Raw genomic sequence first — 24,389 nt, forward strand, 5'->3', positions numbered from 1 at the left:
AACCATTTATGTCATATTTGTGATATCAGCTGCTCCTCTTATAACACTTTAGCACTGCTAGAAGCCTCAGGCTTTTGGGTTACTGGCCCTTTAAATGCCTCTATAGTTTATGTTCTAGAGTCAGCAGGTTGTATAACACTGATATAGCTGATGATGCACCAGTTATATAACTTTTCCTCGCGCTAATCTCATTTAGCTGAGTCCAATGACTTATCACAGTAATTACATCGCTATAAAAACTGCAAATCTTCCGTAGGAGAAGGTTGGATATTGTGAGGATTCAGCTGAATACATTAATTAAACAGAGCTGTAAGTGTTACTGTTTCATAGGAATGGACAATCCTGTCATTACTGCACTGGGGCCTGGAGACATCTCAGGTCTCATAGAGGTGATTAACCATAGCAGCAACTTGAGGGCATTTGGCACATAGGGCACTTAGCAGCGGGCACAGTTCTGGCTCCTCTGTACCAGGCGCATTGCAGTCTACATATAGGTCCAGACAGCAGGTTCTGTCTGTCACCAGTATGGGCCACATGGAACAGTGCTGACACCTGGTGGTGTGAGCGCAGAACTGCAAGCAGCTCTCCAGCAATCTTCTTACTTAATAGTTTTTGAGCAGAGACATTATCTGGGCACCAGACTCTCAAATCTGAACGATATTGATAACCTAGTAGCATCCGCATGCGTCTCAGCAGTTCACCCCATTTATGTGTCCTGTAAACTTTATACAGTGTAAAGAATAATTGTCAAGATTGCTGCATACATGTCTTTGGGTTAGGGTAGATGTTCTGCAGGGCTCTGGTTTAGGAATGATACTCTGCAGGGCTCTGGTACAGAATTGACACTACAGTGCACTAGTGTAGAATTGATGCTCTGCAGGGCTGTAGTTTAAGACTGATAATCTGAATGTCTCCAGTGCAGAATTAATGTCCTGCAGGGCTTTGGTGTAAGGTTCACGTTTTGCAGGGTAGCGGTACACAGTTTGTTCTGCAGCGTAGAGCAGATGCTCTCTAGGGCTTTGACTTAGGACTGATGCTCTGCAGAGCTTTTGCTTAGGGTTGATATTCTGTAGGGCTCCAGTAGAGAGTTAATGTTCTGCAGTGCTCCATTGTGAGGTCGATGCCCTGAAGGGAATGTGATGAAGTGTTCTGCAGGGATCCAGGATAGGGTCAATGCCCTATGGTGCTCTGGTTTCAGAATGGCACTCTGCAGGGCTTTGTCTTGAGGACCTTTCACACCGGACGAAATAGGTTATATAAGCCGCTATAAATTCTGCACCACAATTCACAGGCCAACTGTGGATTTTGATGCAGAAATGAAAATGGCTTAAACTCTGCCTGCAATTCTGCATCAAAATCCGCAGTCGGACCTGTGGATTTTAGTGTGTAATTCCACAGCTGCAGATTTAGCTGCGTCCTGTGGTGGAATTCCCGCCTGTGTGAAAGGTCCCTTTGGGTTGATACTTTGCAGGGTTCCAGGCCAGTGCTAATGTTCTGCAGTGCACCAAAGCAGGGTTGATGTTCTGCAGGACGCGTCTTGATCAATATTCAGATACTGCGGCCTGTGGTACATCTGCCTCCAGTGTGCAAACTGCAGCTGAATATCAAATCTGAAGATTTTTGATTCCAAGAGATGAGAAGAGAAAACGCTGGAAGCAGAAATCTTCTCGTGAACTGCTGCTCAGTCATTGTCCCCATACAATACAGAGTCACATAATGAGCACCGCAGTCACTGAAAGCCTTCATAGATACACTCATTGTCAAAAATAATACCTTCCCTAGAAGAAGTTGTCGTTTTGCAGCAAAACTCGTCCTGCAGTTCCATCTCGGGCAGATATACAAATGATGAGAGTTGTGGTGATTAGATGAACGGTCTTGTCACCGGAGGCCCTAAAAGTGGTTCCCCCTCCATGGCCTATAAAAGGCTCTCGGAGGCTCCTTGTGTGCAGTGACCTCTTCTTCCGCTCGTGTAGAGCTTGTTGGCCACTAGACGCCTCTATGACGCAGAGAAGAGATGTCACCCCGTTACCAGAGTCTGAGGGGCGCATTATTGGTATTCGAGAAGCTGGATGGTCGTATCGATGAATTGTCCCCCACCGGGGCCGTTCTGACCAGACTGTTAGGAGGTGTTGGGACCAGTGGACGCATTAGAGAATGGACACAGAAACAGACCACCAGTAGAGAGGATTATCTGATCGTCCGACAAGCACAAGCAGCTCCAACTGCTTCATTGTATGCCATCCAGAGACAGGGGGCGCCACTGTTACACCCCTGTGTCTGTTGGGACCATTTCCAGGGGCTTGGCTGAAGGTCATGTGGTCTCACTGCGCCCATTACATGCAATGGCTTTGACACCCACTGTCACCTCTGTTTGCAGTGGAGTTGTGAACAATTATACTGGATGCTACGGAGTGGAACCGCATGTTTAGTTTGGGCACTGATGACACCTGTGTTCATGTCTGGAGACCTCGGGGTGAGCGCCTCAATCCTGCCTTTGTGGTCGAGCGGCACACTGCCCCCTGCTGGTCTGATGGTCTGGGGGGCATCACATACGACAGTCGGTCACCCCTAGTAGTGGTATGAGGGACAATGACAGCTCTGCGATATCTTCAGGACATCCTGCAACCACATGTGTTCCTCTCATGGTGGCTTCCAAGAGGCATTTTCCAGCAGGATAATGGTCGGCCGCACACACAAGGGGGTCACAGGAGCCCCCATAACATTGTCACACTTCTGTGTCACCAGATTTATCACATACTGAACCTGTATGTATGCCGCCATGCCTCCCTGTATCACATCTTGTATCCAAGCTAGAGGTGGTACAACAGGGTACTAGAGCCTCCATGCCCACCCGTATCACATCTTGTATCCAAGCTAGAGGCGGTACAACAGGGTACTAAAGCCTGTAATAGTGGAGTACTCCTTTAACTCCTTCTTCAAGACCAAGCCTGTTTGTGCATTAAAGGGATTTTCTATGCCCCCTAACATTGGTGGCAGTGGAGCTGACACGCAAGGGGTTAAAAAAATCCCCACAGTAATCAACTCCCACTATGGATGAGCGCTGTGACCAATCAGAGGCTGCGCTTTCTGGAGGCAGGGATTTTTGAATCCCCGGCCTCCAGAAGACGACTGCCAAGGCCAGAGACAAGAGCCGGGCAAATTTTATTTTTTTACAGCTAGGGATGATTTTTAGGGAAGGGCTTATATTTCAAGCCCTTCCCCGAAAATCATGCAGGTGTTGCCTGCAACCCATTGCTTTCAATGGGGCGGCAGCAGCATCGGCCCAATTGAAAGCAATGGGATAGCATCGCAGAACTCTGTCACAGCTGTGACAGAGGATTCCTTCATCCCTGCAAATGTGTGCTGTTTTGCATACACTTTCCTTAGCTTTTGTCTGATCTCGCAGAGGGGGAGAGACTCCCAGGGGCTGACATGCTGAGTAAGTTTGTTGTATACAAACTTTCCTGGCCAGTGCTGTGATTGGCTGTCAGTGATGACATCATGAGGACCTGAATCAATCAAGTTGTGACAACACCACCTGAACAGTCTGTTAGTAACAGTTTGTTTCAAGTGGTTTACCCTCTCTGGGGGGCCCGTGATCCCTGGTGGTGCAGGTGACATAAATTTACATAGCTGCTGCACAGAGCCCAGGCAGCAGCAACGTAAATTTACCATCGGCGGTAACGAAGGGGTTAAGTTGCGCTAATTTCTAACTGATTAAACACAACGTAAGTATCCCACAGATAGTGTGCCTCTCTGATTGGCTGTTTCTTTCACATTCAGGGCATCGGGGCGTGAAGTTTTTGACTGGATCTTGGACCAGGGATATTACTCTGAGAAGGACACCAGTAACGTCATCCGGCAGGTGCTGGAGGCGGTAGCTTATCTACACTCCCTATGTATCGTGCACAGGAACCTGAAGGTGAAGGGGTGGGCAGGGGTGTGTGACTAGGGCGGGCGAAGTTATGTCATGGTTATCAGTCTGATGATCGCTGATCGCTCTCCTTATTTTGTTCTTTTCCTGCAGTTGGAGAATTTGTTGTATTTTAACCGGATGAAGAATTCGAAAATAGTCATTAGCGATTTTCATTTGGCCAAAGTGGAGACAAGTCTGATCAAGGAGCCATGTGGGACCCCGGAGTATCTGGGTGAGTGATGCAACACTGACACCTTAAAATTGATCACCGACTAAGGGTGCATTCAGGCCACCGTATATCGGCCGGGTATTCACGCCGGCCGATATATGGCGTCTCTGTCTGCAGGGGGAGGAGGCTGGAAGAGCTGGGAGCAGAGCTCTGAGCTCCCGCCCCTCTCTGCCTCCTCTCCACCTCCACAGTAGAGGTAAGCCTGTGAGGGGGATGGAGAGGAAAGGGGCGATGGCATGGTAGCCTTGGTGTATATGCACCCATGTGGTGCCCCCGTTCAGGAGCTTTAACAACACAGATGGTAGCATATATCGGCCGACCGTGAAAACGGCGGCCCATATACCCTCGTGGGAAAGAAGCCTAAGCATTTAGACGCAATGATTATCACTCAAAAGTGTTGAAAGTGAGCGATAATCGTTACGTGTAAATGTATGCCTATCGTGCACTTTTCGTTAGTAATTTGCTCATCCTTGTCTTTCAGTCCGCTTAAAATCCATTGTTTGGCACTTTGCTTTCCGTTTGGTTTAAATGGAAATCGTTCAGTCGTTTAACGATTTTTGCCTCATTTTTTTACCTTCACTGATGCACACGCTGTTCAAACAAACTATCGTTTATCGTCCATTTTCTAACGATAATCATTAAGTTTAAACGGTCGTCTTTAAAAGCAAAACCATCGCTCACTTTTGATCGCTTGAATGAATTTTAAGTGATAACGCTATGTAACAAATTTTAATTTCTACTCTGTCCTTGGGCATTAATTGTGTTTTCCTGTTTCCCTATGTCTCGAAGGTACAGAAAATGGCCATAATGCCTTCCAAAGTTTGCTTTTGTGCTCAGGAGAATGAGTTGTATATTTTGCATATCCCTATATATGTAAATGGGTAACTAATTTATTTTTATAAACAGACAACATCCAGATCAAAAGTAATGTTTATTTATACTTCAAAACAAAGACAACATTTAGAAATGTGTGGTTTTTCTAGATTTACGGTGGTACTGCACACCACTTTCCCGAATTAGTCCCCATATGTAGTCTCCCATCATGCTCTTGTTGTACTGTCCTTGGTATCGACCTTCAGAGGCCATAATATCTTGGTGAAAGCGTTGGCCGTGCTCCTCTAAGTATTCTCCCATGTTCCGCTTGAAGTGATACAAGTGAGCATCAAGGATATGGAGTTTTAGAGACATCCTGCAACCCGTCTTGTTATAGTTCTTTAACCAGAGTTTCAACCAGCTTCACAAAGTTGTGGGCCTTGTGATTCCCAAGGAAACCTTTAACTACTGCCGCAAAGCTGTTCCAAGCTGCATTTTCCTTTCTGGTCAGTTTCTGTGGGAGTTCGGTGCACTTGATGAGCTTCTTTACCCGTGGTCCAATGAAAACACCATGATGGGTTGCAGGATGTTTTTTAAAACTAAATATCCTCGATGCTCACTTGGATCACTTCAAGCAGAACTTGGGAGAATACTTAGAGGAGCACGGCAAACGCTTCCACCAAGATATTATGGCCTTTGAACATCGATACCAAGGACAGTACAATGAGAGCGTGATGGGAGACTACATATGGGGACTAATTCAGGAAAGTGGTGTGCAGTAGCACCGTAAATCTAGAAAAACCACACTTTTATAAAGAAAAAAATATTGTTACCCATTTACGTATATGGGGATATGCAAAATATAAAACTCATTCTTCTGAGAACAAAATCAAACTTTGGAAGGTATAATGGTCATTTTCTAAACTTTTTAGACCTAAGAAAGCAGGAAATAACACTCACTTGCCAAGGACAAAAAGTGTTATAGTGTAATCATTGCATCTTATGTCCACGTAGGAGGCTCAACTGACGTAATACGGTAGATAAAGGTCTTTTGATAAATGGAGACGAACGATTGTAGTAATTACTGATCATGCGCTGGTGTGAAGGGCAGAACCAGCCGAAATAAAAGGGCCCTTAATTGTCCATGATTCCATAAGGCCACCATAATCACCGCTCCGTTCACTTTTATGGGATGGAGAAAGTTTGATGCGCTTGGCTATGTCCCTCCATCCCATAGAAGTGAATGGAGGGTTGGTTACGCTTGTCTGTCGCTTTCATGGTCGCTCCATTCACATAGGACATTTGGGGTGCGAGGATCTCTGGTTTGCTGGGGGTTCCGACCACTGTGCATAGGAGATAAATGTCTTTAATGGGAAAACCCCTTTAAGTAACTTTACCCCCAAGATGAACCTAGACTTTAGATGTAAAGATCACATCTAGTCAATGGCTCAACAGCATGAAGCAGGGAACATTCGAGGGTTACGCCCTAACCGCCACGTCTCATGTTTTGCAGCCCCTGAGGTGGTTGCACGCCAGAGATATGGACGACCTGTTGACTGCTGGGCGATCGGAGTCATCATGTATATACTGTGAGTAGTAGGAGAGTTGCTAATCAGCATAGTGGGGAGCGTATAGGACATACAAGAGGTTCACATATCTTCTTCTGTAGTCTCTCTGGGAACCCCCCGTTTTATGACGAGATGGAAGACGAGGACTATGAAAGCCATGACAAAAACTTGTTCAGGAAGATCCTGCATGGAGACTACGAGTTTGATTCGCCATACTGGGATGATATCTCACCTGCAGGTAAGGCCTTATTCACACAACCATATACACCCCGCTATTTAGCCACATATTGGGCAAAAATCACGCCCATTTAAAGCAATGAATTCCAGTGTATTCATTCAGACGACCAATTTGTAGCTGCGTAAAAACATCGCTCCGGGAAAAATAGGACATCGGCGACTGATTTTATATGCTGCAGGAAAAGTCTTGCCCTATCTTTTGCCGAGATACGCTTTTGGCAGCTTTATTTTATTTTTTCTTTTCAACGTGATTTTCGGCATACGCTCGTGTGAGGATTAAGTGATCCACATACTCTGACTAATCAGTAGGGTTTGTCTAGTCTTATATAAATGAGCTTCATCAGTGTATAATGAAAACCTCTGTGAGGCGTTAATTACATGGCCGGTTTGCAAGTTGCACCTGGGACATTTGGGCGCAATTTGCATCAGACAGCACAAGGGCACCCCTGTGAGTGCTGTCCGATCTACACAGACAATACCCATTGCATATCCGATTTGTATCCGTGAAAACAGCCAAAAATCACAGCAGTCTGAATAGGCCCTTAGCCTGCTATTACACAGTTGGCGTTCCACTGATTGCGGCTGGCACCCATACTCCTCATGCAGTTTGAATTTACGAGTCTAGGTGCCAATTGTGGTTAGTGGTTCACCTGCGTTTTGCAAGAAAGATATGCCGCCTAAGGCTGCTACACGCAGTCATATACACAATTGTGCACGATTCAGCGCAATGTATTTGCCTATTGAGTCCCAGACGTGTTCTTTTCCCCACGGTAGTGTGCATCTGCTTGTGTATTGTGCATGCATTTGCGCACCCCTTATAGACTTCTGTGGGACCTTTTGGTGCACAAAAGTAGTGTGCGCAAATACGCCTGTGTTGATCCGCCCTAACTTTCTAGTTCTCCATACACAGCTGATACCTTGTTACAATGTATCAGCATAGATCAGTCTTCCCCCAAATACAGGCCTCAAGACACACCAACAGGTCGTGTTTTCAGGATATCCTATGGTAAGAACACCTGTGGTAATATCTGAGGCACCGACAATAATTACATCACCTGTGTAACACTGAGGAAATCTTGAAAATAGGACCTGCTGGGGTGTCTTGAGGGTTGGAGTTGGGAAACGCTGGCATAGAATCCGCCTGGCGTCTATGTTAGAGTTGTGCTGCTGCTGTGTTTAAAGGGGCTATTCCAGGAAGCGCCTGCTGTCAGTGCTGGAATAGACTGGGATCGGAACGGAAGCTGCTGCTCTGACCCCTGTGTAATGGCCGATGCTCGTAATTGCAGGATCGGGTCTTATTGAAATTAATCGGAGCCGCACCTGCAATTACGAGCACCGGCCACTACACAGGGGTCAGAGCAGCAGCTTCCGTTCCGATCCTGCTGTATTCCAGCATGGACAGCGGGCGCTGTGTGGAAAACCCCTTGAACTCGCAGAGGATTGCCTAGAATTGTATAATTTGTTATATTAGGTCAGGATGATTTTTCTGCCTCTGGATGTAATGATGAATGTTTCTATTTGAAGAAAGCAAGCAGATATTTTTTAACTGAAACACAAACCCTGAATTTGATGATATCCACTGAATGGTCCCTTTATTAGACCCCCATCTATTAGTGTGTTAGACTTCCTTTGGCCTTCAGTACTGCAGCAATTCGTTGTAGCGTACATTCAACCAGGTGATAAAATCATTCTGCAGGAATATCGGCCCCTGCGGACAGGAAGCTTCTTGTATTTGCTGCAGATTAGATGGAGGTGCTAAAATGTTCTGACATGAAAAGGTCATTATTCATGCTGCTTGCACCAAATTCTGCTTCTGCCATCAGCATGATGCAACAGAAATCTGGATCCATCTGACCAGGTGATGTTTCTCTGCTGCTCAGTGATACAATATTTTTGGCCTCTATTTTCCCTGGAGTCTCCTCGTTCTGTTTCTCTTGGTGTTGGAATTGGTCGTCTGCTGCTATATCCCATCCATGCTAAGAAACAACGAGTTGTGCGTTCGGACATGCTAGTTGGAGCTCTAGCGTTGTATTTGGCTACACCTGACTGTGCAGCACTTGTAAGAATGATTCCTGACATCCTCCTCTGACTCCTTTTGGTGATGGGTTGTTTTCATTCACAGGATCCCCTTTCGCTGCATATTTTTCCTTGACCACGCCATTCTCGGTACGGCAGTGACATCCTGTCCCCATCTAGTCTAGCACTGATGACCAGGCCTTGTTGGAAGTTGCACAGATCGCTCGATCCATATAATGTGGATTCACACAAAAAATTGATCCACGGAAAACTTGTCATGTGATTTTTTTTTTTTTTTTTTTTTTTTTTTTTTTAAATTTTTTTAATTTTTTGTGCTGCACTTCCGGGTCTCGGGGATAATTTCCATACAGGGAAGAAGGCTGGGGTCTCTAATAAAGTGACTATACAGTGTATAGCAGCATCAATAATAATGAACAGCTGTTCATCACTCAAAACTAACACTTCATTCTCTGCAGCCAAAGACCTGGTGGCCCGTCTGATGGAGGTGGACCAGGACCAGCGGGTGACAGCGGCCGACGCCATCAGCCATGAATGGTGATGTTTACCTCTCTCTCACCATAGGCCTTACTCATTCTCATCTTCACATCGGCCACCAGCATTCCCATCATGTCCCAGCCTGTATGTCGTGTGCAGAAGAGGTAAACCCTGTACACATTCATCAATTAGGAGATGATCGATCAGATGGATCTCATTCAGGTCTGTGTGGGCCTTCTCACGTGTCACTGGTGATGTCATAACCAGATGTGACCTGGATCCATAGACTAGTCGATCAGTGTTTGGGGTGGGTGAGGGTTCCATCACTGGGTCACCTGACAGTACAAATGTCTGTTAAATTTCCCTTTTTCAGAGTGAAACTAATGCTAGGTAGTGGACAAACAGCCACTTAAAAGCATGTTGACATGCTGCATACATAGTAACACAATTGCCATAAGACCTCCACCTGTCATGGTTGCACTGGAGTAATCTACTTTATATTTTTTATATATCTGGATTTTGTCATTTATAAGCAGTTGACAAATATAATAGTATATGAGGGACAGAGTAGTAATCAATCATAAGACATGAGGTATATCTCAGAAAACCTCAGACCGTTGTGCCTGAACTGTAGTCCCTGAACAGAGCTTTGCACTGAAAGAGCAAAACTGCAGGGTACAGCACAGAGGACAGAGCAGAAACATGAGCCTCTAGTCTGTGATCAGAATACAGCTTTATGGAACATGAATAAAGACTAGAGATGAGCGAACGTACTCGGATAGGCACTACTCGTCCGAGTAATGTGCCTTATCCGAGTACCGCTGTACTCGTGCAGAAAGATTCGGGGCGCTCCGCTGCTGACAGGTGAGTCGCAGCGGGGAGCGGGGCAGAGCGGCCGGGAGAGAAGGAGAGAAAGATCTCCCCTCCGTTCCTCCCCGCTCTCCCCTGCAGCTCCCCGCTCCGCAGCGCGTCCCGAATCTTTCTGCACGAGTACAGCGGTACTCGGATAAGGCACATTACTCGGACGAGTAGTGCTTATCCGAGTACGTTCGCTCATCTCTAATAAAGACCAAAGGAAGAAAGTATGTGACACCCAGAGGTAATACACAATCCTGTCTAGCTGTGGACATTTAAGTAAGAGACAATACATTGTCCAAAAACAACCATTAGAGTACAAAAATTATCATAAATAATGTCCCTCATCTGTTACAGGATTTCAGGGAATGCAGCATCAGACAAAAACATCAAAGATGGCGTCTGCGCTCAGATCGAGAAAAACTTTGCTAAAGCCAAATGGAAGGTGAGAAGTTAAATGTATCTGTCTACAGAGTTTTATCTGAAAACTGTAGCACTAAGCTTGTATGTATAACTACTATAATAGTGCTCCCATGTACAAGAATATAACTACTAAAATACTGCCCCCTATGTACAAGAATATAACTACTATAATACTGCTCCCTATGTACAAGAATATAACTACTATAATACTGCCCCCTATGTACAAGAATATAACTACTATAATACTACCCTCTATGTACAAGAATATAACTACTATAATACTACCCTCTATGTACAAGAATATAACTACTATAATACTACCCTCTATGTACAAGAATATAACTACTATAATACTGCCTCTATGTACAAGAATATAACTACTATAATACTGCCTCTATGTACAAGAATATAACTACTATAATACTGCTCCTATGTACAAGAATATAACTACTATAATACTGCTCCTATGTACAAGAATATAACTACTATAATACTCTCCCCTATGTACAAGAATATAACTACTATAATACTGTCCTCTATATACAATAAATTACCACCATAATACTACCCTCTATGTACAAGAATATAACAACTATAATACTACCTCCTATGTACAAGAATATAACTACTATAATACTGTTCCTATGTACAAGGATATAACTACTATAATACTGTCTCCTATGTACAAGAATATAATTACTATAATACTACCTCATATGTACAAGAACATAACTACTATAATAGTGCCCCCCTATGTACAAGAATATAACTACTATAATACTACCCCCTATGTACAAGAATATAACTACTATAATACTGCCTCCAATGTACAAGAATATAACTACTATAATACTGCCTCCAATGTACAAGAATATAACTACTATAATACTGCCCCCTATGTACAAGAATATAACTACTATAATACTGCCCCCTATGTACAAGAATATAACTACTATAATACTGTTCCTATGTACAAGAATATAACTACTGTAATACCTCTATGTACAAGACCATAACTACTATAATACTGCCTCCTATATACAAAAATATAACTACTATAATAGTGCCCCCCTGTACAAAAATATAACTACTATAATACTGCTCCTGTGTACAAGAATATAACTACTATATAACTACTATAATACTGCTATGTACAAGAATATAACTACTATAATACTGCCCACTATGTACAAGAATATAACTACTATAATACTGCTCCCTATGTACAAGAATATAACTACTATAATACTGCCTCCTATGTAGAAGAATATAACTACTATAATACTGCCCACTATGTACAAGAATATAACTACTATAATACTGCTCCCTATGTACAAGAATATAATTACTATAATACTACCTCATATGTACAAGAACATAACTACTATAATAGTGCCCCCCTATGTACAAGAATATAACTACTATAATACTACCCCCTATGTACAAGAATATAACTACTATAATACTGCCTCCAATGTACAAGAATATAACTACTATAATACTGCCTCCAATGTACAAGAATATAACTACTATAATACTGCCCCCTATGTACAAGAATATAACTACTATAATACTGTTCCTATGTACAAGAATATAACTACTGTAATACCTCTATGTACAAGACCATAACTACTATAATACTGCCTCCTATATACAAAAATATAACTACTATAATAGTGCCCCCCTGTACAAAAATATAACTACTATAATACTGCTCCTGTGTACAAGAATATAACTACTATATAACTACTATAATACTGCTATGTACAAGAATATAACTACTATAATACTGCCCACTATGTACAAGAATATAACTACTATAATACTGCTCCCTATGTACAAGAATATAACTACTATAATACTGCCTCCTATGTAGAAGAATATAACTACTATAATACTGCCCACTATGTACAAGAATATAACTACTATAATAGTGCCCCCCTATGTACAAGAATATAACTACTATAATACTACCCCCTATGTACAAGAATATAACTACTATAATACTGCCTCCAATGTACAAGAATATAACTACTATAATACTGCCTCCAATGTACAAGAATATAACTACTATAATACTGCCCCCTATGTACAAGAATATAACTACTATAATACTGCCCCCTATGTACAAGAATATAACTACTATAATACTGTTCCTATGTACAAGAATATAACTACTGTAATACCTCTATGTACAAGACCATAACTACTATAATACTGCCTCCTATATACAAAAATATAACTACTATAATAGTGCCCCCCTGTACAAAAATATAACTACTATAATACTGCTCCTGTGTACAAGAATATAACTACTATATAACTACTATAATACTGCTATGTACAAGAATATAACTACTATAATACTGCCCACTATGTACAAGAATATAACTACTATAATACTGCTCCCTATGTACAAGAATATAACTACTATAATACTGCCTCCTATGTAGAAGAATATAACTACTATAATACTGCCCACTATGTACAAGAATATAACTACTATAATACTGCTCCCTATGTACAAGAATATAACTACTATAATACTGCCTCCTATGTAGAAGAATATAACTACTATAATACTGCCCCCTATGTACAAGAATATAACTACTATAATACTGCTATGTACAAGAATATAACTACTATAATACTGCCCCCTATGTACAAGAATATAACTACTATAATACTGCCTCCTATGTAGAAGAATATAACTACTATAATACTGCCCCCTATGTACAAGAATATAACTACTATAATACTGCTATGTACAAGAATATAACTACTATAATACTGCCCCCTATGTACAAGAATATAACTACTATAATACTGCCTCCTATGTAGAAGAATATAACTACTATAATACTGCCCCCTATGTACAAGAATATAACTACTATAATACTGCTATGTACAAGAATATAACTACTATAATACTGCCCCCTATGTACAAGAATATAACTACTATAATACTGTCTCCTATGTACAAGAATATAACTACTATAATACTGCCCCCTATGTATAAGAATATAACTACTATAATACTGCTATGTACAAGAATATAACTACTATAATACTGCCCCCTATGTACAAGAATATAACTACTATAATACTGCCTCCTATGTAGAAGAATATAACTACTATAATACTGCCCCCTATGTACAAGAATATAACTACTATAATACTGCTATGTACAAGAATATAACTACTATAATACTGCTCCCTATGTACAAGAATATAACTACTATAATACTGCCTCCTATGTAGAAGAATATAACTACTATAATACTGCCCCCTATGTACAAGAATATAACTACTATAATACTGCTATGTACAAGAATATAACTACTATAATACTGCCCCCTATGTACAAGAATATAACTACTATAATACTGTCTCCTATGTACAAGAATATAACTACTATAATACTGCCCCCTATGTATAAGAATATAACTACTATAATACTGCCCCCCTATGTACTAGAATATAACTGCTATATTACTGCCTCCTATGTACAAGAATATAACTACTATAATACTGTCTCCTATGTACAAGAATATAACTACTATAATGCTGCCCCCTATGTATAAGAATATAACTACTATAATGCTGCCCCCTATGTACTAGAATATAACCGCTATATTACTGCCTCCTATGTACAAGAATATAACTACTATAATACTGCCTCCTATGCACAAGAATATAACTACTATAATACTGCTCCCTATGTACAAGAATATAACTACTATAATACTGCTATGTACAAGAATATAACTACTATAATACTGCTATGTACAAGAATATAACTACTATAATACTGCCTCCTATGTACAAGAATATAACTACTATAATACTGCCCCCTATGTACAAGAATATAACTACTATAATACTGCCTCCTATGTACAAGAATATAACTACTATAATACTGCCCCTATGTACAAGAATATAACTACTATAATACTGCCCCTATGTACAAGAATATAACTACTATAATACTGCCCCTATGTACAAGAATATAACTACTATAATACTGCCTCCTATGTACAAGAATATAACTACTATAATACTGCCCCTATGTACAAGAATATAACTACTATAATAGTGCCCCCCTGTACAAAAATATAACTACTATAATACTGCTCCTGTGTACAAGAATATAACTACTATATAACTACTATAATACTGCTATGTACAAGAATATAACTACTATAATACTGCCCACTATGTACAAGAATATAACTACTATAATACTGCTCCCTGTGTACAAGAATATAACTACTATAATACTGCCTCCTATGTAGAAGAATATAACTACTATAATACTGCCCCCTATGTACAAGAATATAACTACTATAATACTGCTATGTACAAGAATATAACTACTATAATACTGCTATGTACAAGAATATAACTACTATAATACTGCCCCCTATGTACAAGAATATAACTACTATAATACTGTCTCCTATGTACAAGAATATAACTACTATAATACTGCCCCCTATGTATAAGAATATAACTACTATAATACTGCCCCCCTATGTACTAGAATATAACTGCTATATTACTGCCTCCTATGTACAAGAATATAACTACTATAATACTGTCTCCTATGTACAAGAATATAACTACTATAATGCTGCCCCCTATGTATAAGAATATAACTACTATAATGCTGCCCCCTATGTACTAGAATATAACTGCTATATTACTGCCTCCTATGTACAAGAATATAACTACTATAATACTGCCTCCTATGTACAAGAATATAACTACTATAATGCTGCCCCCTATGTATAAGAATATAACTACTATAATACTGCCTCCTATGTACAAGAATATAACTACTATAATACTGCTCCCTATGTACTAGAATATAACTACTATAATACTGCCCCCTATGTACAAGAATATAACTACTATAATACTGCCCCTATGTACAAGAATATAACTACTATAATACTGCCTCCTATGTACAAGAATATAACTACTATAATACTGCCCCCTATGTACAAGAATATAACTACTATAATACTGCCCCTATGTACAAGAATATAACTACTATAATACTGCCTCCTATGTACAAGAATATAACTACTATAATACTGCCCCTATGTACAAGAATATAACTACTATAATACTGCCTCCTATGTACAAGAATATAACTACTATAATACTGCCCCTATGTACAAGAATATAACTACTATAATACTGCCCCTATGTACAAGAATATAACTACTATAATACTGCCTCCTATGTACAAGAATATAACTACTATAATACTGCCTCCTATGTACAAGAATATAACTACTATAATACTGCCCCTATGTACAATAATATAACTACTATAATACTGCCTCCTATGTACAATAATATAACTACTATAATACTGCCTCTTATGTACAAGAATATAACTACTATAATACTGCCCTCTATGTACAAGAATATAAGTACTATAATACTGCCCCCTATGTACAAGAATATAACTACTATAATACTGCCCTCTATGTACAAGAATATAACTACTATAATACTGCCCTCTATGTACAAGAATATAACTACTATAATACTGCCTCCTATGTACAAGAATATAACTACTATAATACTGCCCCCTATGTACAAGAATATAACTTCTGTATATAGCCTCTTCTGCAGATGGTTGCTCCTTGAGTACTTTGTATTCCTCTGCTGATGTTCTCAGCTCCTTACTTTGTGTCTTGCTCAGCAGTGAGTTCTCTATAATGAAGACCTCTCCTAAATCTTGTCTGACATTATTTAGGTCTTGAAGCTTTTTCTTTTTGTTGCTGCCTCTGAATTGAGAACAGTAATCGGCTGTGTATATGCAGTTGACTCCGGCACGCTGATTGCCGTCATGTTGTGCGGGTCTGAGGCTTATAATGTATTTAGCAGTAAATAAAGTGGCGCTCATTTACATCTGCAGCGTGTGATTAGCATGTAATGTGCTGGGAACAAGTCAGCGTCTCATATACACATGATGTGACCCCGCGGCTCTCGGCGTCTCAATGTAATCATCGCCCCAGTCTCGGCACAGTGTTATTGAATTACATTGTGTTTATGAGGAGCTGAGACTGGCGGCTACTGAGCAGAGCGTAACTCCCACCGTGGATCCTCCTGTACCGAGCAGGGCTCTTGTGATGTTCTCATCCATGTTTTGGTGCTGGGTTTTCTTCTTAATGGGTGAATATTGGTTCTGGTCCATATCAGTCTGAGGTAGCTTGGTCCTAGAGAGGAAATGATTGAGGGCTCTTACTCTACCTCTATGAACAGCTGCATGTCCGGCCTGCACACTCAGAGGGCGCCACAAGAAATAAATCATCCAATCCACCTACAGAGGCAGATAGGCGGGGGTTGTTCCCTGCTAGACCCATTTATGGGAGCACTCGAAGATGAAACTACTTGGATGGAAGAACAGATCACTTGAATATAAGATGAAATCACCTGGATCTAAGAAGAGAGCACCTGGATCTAAGATGAGAGCACTCTGATATGAGATCACTTGGATGTAAGAACAGACCAGTCTAATATAAAATGAGAGCACTTGGCCTTAAGAGGCAAGCACTTGGATGTAAGATGAGAGCACTTTGACAGAAGATGAGACCACTTGGATATAAGAATAGATCACTCTGATATGAGAGCTCTTAGCTGTAAGAGGAGACCACTCTGATGTAAAAGGAGACCACTTGGATGTAAGATGAGAGCACTCAGAACAGGCTACTCTGATATTAGGAGTACTTGGGTGTAAAATGAGATTACCTGTATGTAAGATGAGAGTACTGATATAAGACCACTTGGATGTAAGGATGGATGACTGATAAAATGAGATCACTTAGATGTAAGATCACAAATGGTATGAGACCACTGAGATGTAAGGAAGGATGACTCTGATATAAGATGAGATCACCTGAATGTAAGATAGAATCACTCTGAGATCAGATGAGACCACTTGGATATAAAAAAGATGACTGACATAAGATGAGAGCATTCAACCGTAAGGAGATCACTTTGATGTAAGATGAGAGCAGTTGGATTTAAAAGGATACCAATTGGATGTAAGAACAGATCACTCTGACCTAAGGTAAAAGCACTCTGATGAAGGGGAGATCATTTTGATGTAAGAACAGAGCACTCCGATGTCAGATGAGAGTACTTAGATATAAGATAATACCACTTGGATGTAAAAACAGACCATTCTGATTCAATATCACTCGGCTGTAAGATGATACCACTTGGATGTAGGAACAGACCACTCGGCTGTAAGAGGAGATCCCTTCAATATATGCATCTATAACCCTGAAATTGTAACACCACAAAGGTAAAGTCACGGAAGTATGGACATTGCATATCATTAACAAATCTATTAATCCTGTAAATGATGAAAAAAAGGAAACAAAATATTTAAAAGCTATCAATTTATTCCGTATCGAGTATGAGCGAAGAAATGCATGCACATACATGCCTTGGCATACTATCCAAGAGATTATTAATGGTTGTCTGAGGAATTTTCTGCCACACTGAATGCACTTGGGCATGCAAATTATCAAGATGGCAGCTCCCTTTGCAATTGCTGACCAATGACATCCCAGATATAAGAGATAAGTCCAGAGAGGCTGCAGGCCATGGCCGTTTAAGCCAGACAGGCTCCTCACAGTTGCACGAGAAACATGCGGCCTGGTCTTGTCATGCTGAAAAATGGGTCTTGGGTATACCTTGGAGAAATGGCCATACCATTGGTTCCACGACTAAATCGATCTAACGCTGAGTTGTTAATATACCTTGAATGAAGACTCAAGGCGTCTGGCTACTGTACATTATGCCACCCTACACTAAAAGCCTGGGAGTAGGACCAGTGTGACGTTCCCTTGTGAAGGTCTCTTCATGGCGTTGCTCAAGTGGTCTCCAAAGACAAAAGTGGGACTCCTCACTGAAGAGGGTAGACCTCCATTCCTGTCTTGCTCTGCACTATCCTAGCCTTTGAGAACGATGGCATGAAATTAAATGAACAACTTTGGGTGGATGTCTGACTTGTAGCCCAATATTGTGCGCCTTCTGATGCTTTGGGATGAGACCTCCAATTTCACTTGCAGTACAGATTGTATCGCTATGCGCTGTTCTTCTAATCTTTCCATGTACAGGTTCGCCTCTGTGCACCTCTTGCTGTCATTCGAGATCATTGTTGTTCTCCCAACTGCTGGTAAGGGAGATGGAATAAATCCTCCACAGTGCCACCTATTGAAAGGCAGCATTCCTTCAAGTCAGTGTCAATGACTTTTTATACAAGCCTTGTTACAATGACTGGGAATTAAAAGCAAAGCCAGACCCCATGTACATACAGCTGTTTCCGGGTTATTGCCCTTCATCAGTGTACAGTAGGAGTCTGGCTTTTGCTAGTGAGAGGCCTGGGACGGGGGTCAGAAACACTCTTTTCTCCTTAGGGAGAGCAACTATATACTATAAACTAAGTGAGGAGACTCAAATGGCCAAGCACGCTCCTCTGGGTAATATTATATGCCACCTTTATAGTATATAGTTGCTCTCCCTAAGGAGAAAAGAGTGTTTCTGACCCCCGTCCCAGGCCTCTCACTAGCAAAGGCCAGACTCCTACTGTACACTGATGAAGGGCAATAACCCGGAAACAGCTGTATGTACATGGGGTCTGGCTTTGCTTTTAATTCCCAGTCATTGTAACAAGGCTTGTATAAAAAGTCTGACACTGACTTGAAGGAATGCTGCCTTTCAATAGGTGGCACTGTGGAGGATTTATTCCATCTCCCTTATTTGCATATTACCCAGAGGAGAGGAGTGTGCTTGGCCATTTGAGTCTCCTCACTTAGTTTATAGTTGCTCTCCCTAAGGAGAAAAGAGCATTTCTGACCCCCAACTGCTGGGACATACAATGCTGAAAAGTGCTGACATCTCAGCCTGTGCAAGCAGCAATCTACTGAGGTGATAAACCAAGGTCTCTTAGATCAAGAATTCTGTCCCTCTCAGTTTGTCAACGTGCCAGTTATTGCCATTTGTTACAAACAGGAGGCATCGCACAATCATACCACAAGATTTTATCCCATTTTTGAAGCTTTAAAGGGGTTGTCCCGCGCCGAAACGGGTTTTTTTTTTTTCAACCCCCCCCCCGTTCGGCGCGAGACAACCCCGATGCAGGGACGTACAGACAGCTTACCGGAGCGCTTACCTTGATCCCCGCGCTCCGGTGACTTCTATACTTACCTGTGAAGATGGCCGCCGGGAACCTCTTGCTTCGTGGACCGCAGCTCTTCTGTGCGGTCCACTGCCGATTCCAGCCTCCTGATTGGCTGGAATCGGCACGTGACGGGGCGGAGCTACACGGAGCCGCTCTCTGTCACGAGCGGCTCCATAGAAGAACACAGAAGACCCGGACTGCGCAAGCGCGGCTAATTTGGCCATCGGAGGCCAAAAATTAGTCGGCTCCATGGAGACGAGGACGCTAACAACGGAGCAGGTAAGTAAAAAACTTTTTATAACTTCTGTATGGCTCATAATTAATGCACAATGTACATTACAAAGTGCATTATTATGGCCATACAGAAGTGTATAGACCCACTTGCTGCCGCGGGACAACCCCTTTAAGTCACTGGAAGAATTAGCTTTCGTCTAGCTTTAAAGGAGATGTCCCGAGGCAGCAAGTGGGTCTATACACTTCTGTATGGCCATATTAATGCACTTTGTAATATACATTGTGCATTAATTATGAGCCATACAGAAGTTATAAAAAGTTTTATACTTACCTGCTCCGTTGCTGGCGTCCTCGTCTCCATGGTGCCGACTAATTTTCGCCCTCCGATGGCCAAATTAGCCGCGCTTGCGCAGTCCGGGTCTTCTCCTCTTCTCTATGGGGCTCCGTGTAGCTCCGTGTAGCTCCGCCCCGTCACGTGCCGATTCCAGCCAATCAGGAGGCTGGAATCGGCAATGGACCGCACAGAAGCCCTGCGGTCCATGAAGCCAGAGGATCCCGGCGGCCATCTTCAGCAGGTGAGTATGAAGACGCCGGACCGCCGGGATTCAGGTAAGCGCTGTGCTGTTTGTTTTTTTAACCCCTGCATCGGGGTTGTCTCGCGCCGAACGGGGGGGGGGGTTTAAAAAAAAAAAAACCCGTTTCGGCGCGGGACATCTCCTTTAATATCATTGAAGCCCCTCCACATGCCACAGAATGGGGCTTGGTGCTTGAAAATGTGATCATTTGCATATCTTAGCAACATCTTCAACTTCCCAGATTTGCATAACCTTGCAACTTTTTTACTTCTTGGTGTAGCAATTTAAATGTTGAGGAGTGTAAAAGAGCACTTTACTGTAAGGCTACTTTTACGCACAACTTAAAATTTACTTCTTCAAGATTATGCTTGACAAGGTCGATCTAGGACTGCAACATTGCATATAATGGAGGAACGAAACAAGTTTATATCCTGCATGTTGTTACATTATTTTGACTGTGAAGATTGCTCTGGTGCATCCTTTAATGTGCTGTGAGCTACTATGCTACTGATTTGGAGAGCAATAAGTGAGCATATAGTTTTGCCAATCACTTATTGTTTGTCAACGAGAGGAGGAGGTTTCATCCAGATCAAATAAGTTGATAGAGCATAGGTTTTATTTATTGCTCACCAGTAGAGTTTTTATTTAGCTAGAAAACTGAAAAGTAATCTACACTATGTTGACATAAGTATTGGCCCACCACCTGTCCTGTGCTGTCCGGTGATGTGTGAGCATAAGGTATAAAGGAGAGGATCACACGTCATATCCCAGTACAGAAACCATCAGATGCCCCCAGGTGTAGAGCCGACAATGGAGTCTGGTGGCGGGATGTCACCAACCAATCAGTACGGGACATCGTAGTGCTTTTTAGACCTTCCAAAGTCCACTGTTGGCCATGTTATTGGGAGATGGAAGCCATCTGGTGTGTGCAGTGCAGCCACGTTCAGGGAGACCTGGTAGACTGACAGAACGTGGACAACGAAGCCTTGTACCAGCTGTGAGGGCATCACACACATCGTCTTCCCTCGTCAGGAGGTCTTACAGGCCGCTGGAACATCCATTAGCACCAGAACCATCCGTAGGGAACTGCATGTGAAGGGTTATCATGGACGAGCGGCTGTACACCGCATCACAGCAGGGAATGCACAGCGGCGCCTGCGATGGTGCTCTCAGCGTCGGACTGTAAATGAGTGGAGGCAAGTGTTGTGGACAGATGAATCACAGTACACCATCTTCTGATCGGATGGCGGCACTTGGGTGAGGCGGTTGTCTGGAAAGCGGTTTCTACGTGACTGTATCGTCCAAGCAGTGAAGTTTGGAGGAGGTTCTGTTATGGTGTGGGGTGTTTCTGCTGTGAAGAACTAGGGCCATTGGTTAAAATGATGTCCACCTTCACACCAACGAGTACAGCAACATTCTGGACAATGTGGCATCACCTACCCAGTGACAATACTTTGGTACAGCTCCGGGTCTCTAACAACATGATGAGTGCCATGTCCTACAGCATGCAGTGTTAAGGCTCTGTTTGGGTTGGCCGATGAAGTTTGCAGATGTTCTCCTCAAAGTCCGGATCTCAATCCCATCGAGCATCTTTGGGACAAACTAGAACACCGTATCCGTGCACGCCCAACATAGCCCGCATCATTGCCTGAAGCTCTCCGCAAGGAATGGAGACGAATCCCTTCAAACATCTATTGGAATTTGGTGGAAAGCAGCCTCGAAAGATTACTGCAGCCATTAAGGCCAAAGGCAGCCCAACACTGGACTGAAAAATGTGAATAAAATCAAATGTCATCGCCTCCTATGTGCATCCCAATACTTTTGTTAACATAGTGTATTCTAATTAGATAATGTAGTGGACAGAATAGATTATGGCCCCCTGTCCACGGGCGTTGCTGCCGCACTGCTATGGAAAGCTTCAGCCTTCGTGATTCGCTGGCGAATTCACGGTTGTGGACAGGGGGCCTATATCATACTTGGGGAAATCATTATTGTACAAAGATTTTATGGGATTTGTTATTTTGAACTGATTTGGAATAATTGGAAATTATGTAGAAAATTGTGATGTTTGTGGGGAGGAACTATTTTTCTTGCTTTTGTTTTATGTATACATTATCAGATTGCTTTTGGGTATTAAGTCTTTTTCTTTTGACTTGTAGTGTTTATCATTTATTAAAAATGCTTAAAAATTTTGAAATTACAAAAAAAAGTTTACACTTTCCACAAGCTCACATCTTGCGTGTCCCCCTGTGCTTATTTCAGAAAGCCGTACGAGTAACCACCATGATGAAAAGGCTGCGAGCTCCAGAACAGACAGAGTCCAAAACTCCTTCTCCATCCAAGGAAGACGAGAGGACGCCAGGCCTGGCAACCCCAGCCCCATCACCAGCCAGCACACCAGCCGAGGACACTCCAACTCTGCTGACCCCATCTCCAGACGGAACCGGCTGAGAACCTTCCAGAAAGAGCAGACAACCCAACACCCTCTTCACCGCAGAGCATACTCTCATTAACCCTTCCTTCCCCTCTACTCAGGAGGGGTTCTCTGCAGTCATGTCATTAACATTGTCGCTGTCAGAGAGATCTGCACGATTGCAGCACAGAGCGATGCCAGTCCCGTCAATTGCTAGGCAGAACTGCAGCACTAACTCCCATTACATTATCCCATTTACCCTCTCACTGCTAGAGCAGAGCCTTTATTTTTATTCCGCATCCCCTTAGTTGCTAGAGGTTTATGCACTGTTGGAGGAAAGTTATTTTCTCTAATCCCTCTCATTATGACGCTAAATAAATAACTGCGCCGTGCACCCTCATTTTCACCTCTCCTCAATGGCCATCATTAAAGTGGACCTCTCGCCATAGATAAAGGTAAATCTACCTACAAAAGTTTAGTACTGAAACTTTTTAATGAAGTGTAACTTTTTAGCAGTTTCCTCTGTGCCTCTTTGTGGCATTTCCTTACTTACCCCTCATTCGTATTTATAATGAACACAATAATATGGCTCCCGACCCTGTACCTGGGAGGGGGGAGTGTTATAAGATAAGAGCCATATCCCCTCTTCAGTACAGGACGCTGCAGGTTTGACAGGTCCACTTTAAGCCTGGGGTGTATTATAGGTGGAGAGCTTATATATGCAGATCGCCCCCTTGTTTCCTTGTTCTTTTCTGAAACCTTCGGAGCCCCACTTGGGGGACACGTAATGTACAGACCTTTCCCTGTGTTTTGTAAGCTTTCTTTGAATAAATGTGCTGCTTATCCCAGTTGTCGAAGTCTCCATGATGGGGGAAGTGGGCCAACACTTTATTAATAAACATTGCAACCAATGTAAACATTGTGCTTGATGTATACAGTGTAGTGTGTAGAACTCCTCAGGGGTGGAGACTAAGGAGAGCTAAATCCCTCCCCTGAGCACCACCTTCCAAAAACATTGCTGGAAGGACACCTTAAGTACTCACTTCTGAGACTAATGATATATCAGAGCGGTAATCATTGAGTGTAACTGGAATCTGTCCGCTTTAAAGAAGTTTTCAAAACCGTGACTCTTATTAGTTTCCCTTTATGATTATGTGCTTTTTGTAACTGATTGTGGTTCCTGTAATCTATAACAATAGGTGGTATGCAGCACTATCTGTCCCTTGCATTACATATCTATAAAAGGGATTTCTCAGATTCAGACCAGATGGGGCTAAAAGGTCTCACTGAGGATTATGAACAGTAAGTCATGTGCAAGCGAAAGTGCAGCCGGCCGGTGAGTGCGGTGATGGGGGCAGCTTAAAATGTTTTACTGAGGATAAGTTACTGCTGTGTATGATCACA

The 24,389-nt window shown here is 42.1% G+C and overlaps 1 protein-coding gene across 1 annotated transcript in view; it reads left to right on the top strand.

The window, feature by feature from the left end:
• CAMKV (CaM kinase like vesicle associated) overlaps positions 1-23,829 on the top strand; it is a 61,740-nt gene extending 37,911 nt beyond the window's left edge. Inside the window, exons 5-11 of the mRNA XM_066594666.1 lie at positions 3,784-3,922; positions 4,028-4,148; positions 6,472-6,547; positions 6,628-6,764; positions 9,256-9,334; positions 10,487-10,574; positions 22,835-23,829. Coding sequence (XP_066450763.1) covers positions 3,784-3,922; positions 4,028-4,148; positions 6,472-6,547; positions 6,628-6,764; positions 9,256-9,334; positions 10,487-10,574; positions 22,835-23,023 — 829 coding nt within the window. The 3' untranslated portion in view covers positions 23,024-23,829. The remainder of the gene's footprint in view (positions 1-3,783; positions 3,923-4,027; positions 4,149-6,471; positions 6,548-6,627; positions 6,765-9,255; positions 9,335-10,486; positions 10,575-22,834) is intronic.
• Positions 23,830-24,389: the final 560 nt, after the last annotated feature.

The sequence above is a fragment of the Eleutherodactylus coqui genome, chromosome 3, assembly GCF_035609145.1.
Source record: "Eleutherodactylus coqui strain aEleCoq1 chromosome 3, aEleCoq1.hap1, whole genome shotgun sequence".
Classification (NCBI taxonomy): Eukaryota; Metazoa; Chordata; class Amphibia; order Anura; family Eleutherodactylidae; genus Eleutherodactylus; species Eleutherodactylus coqui.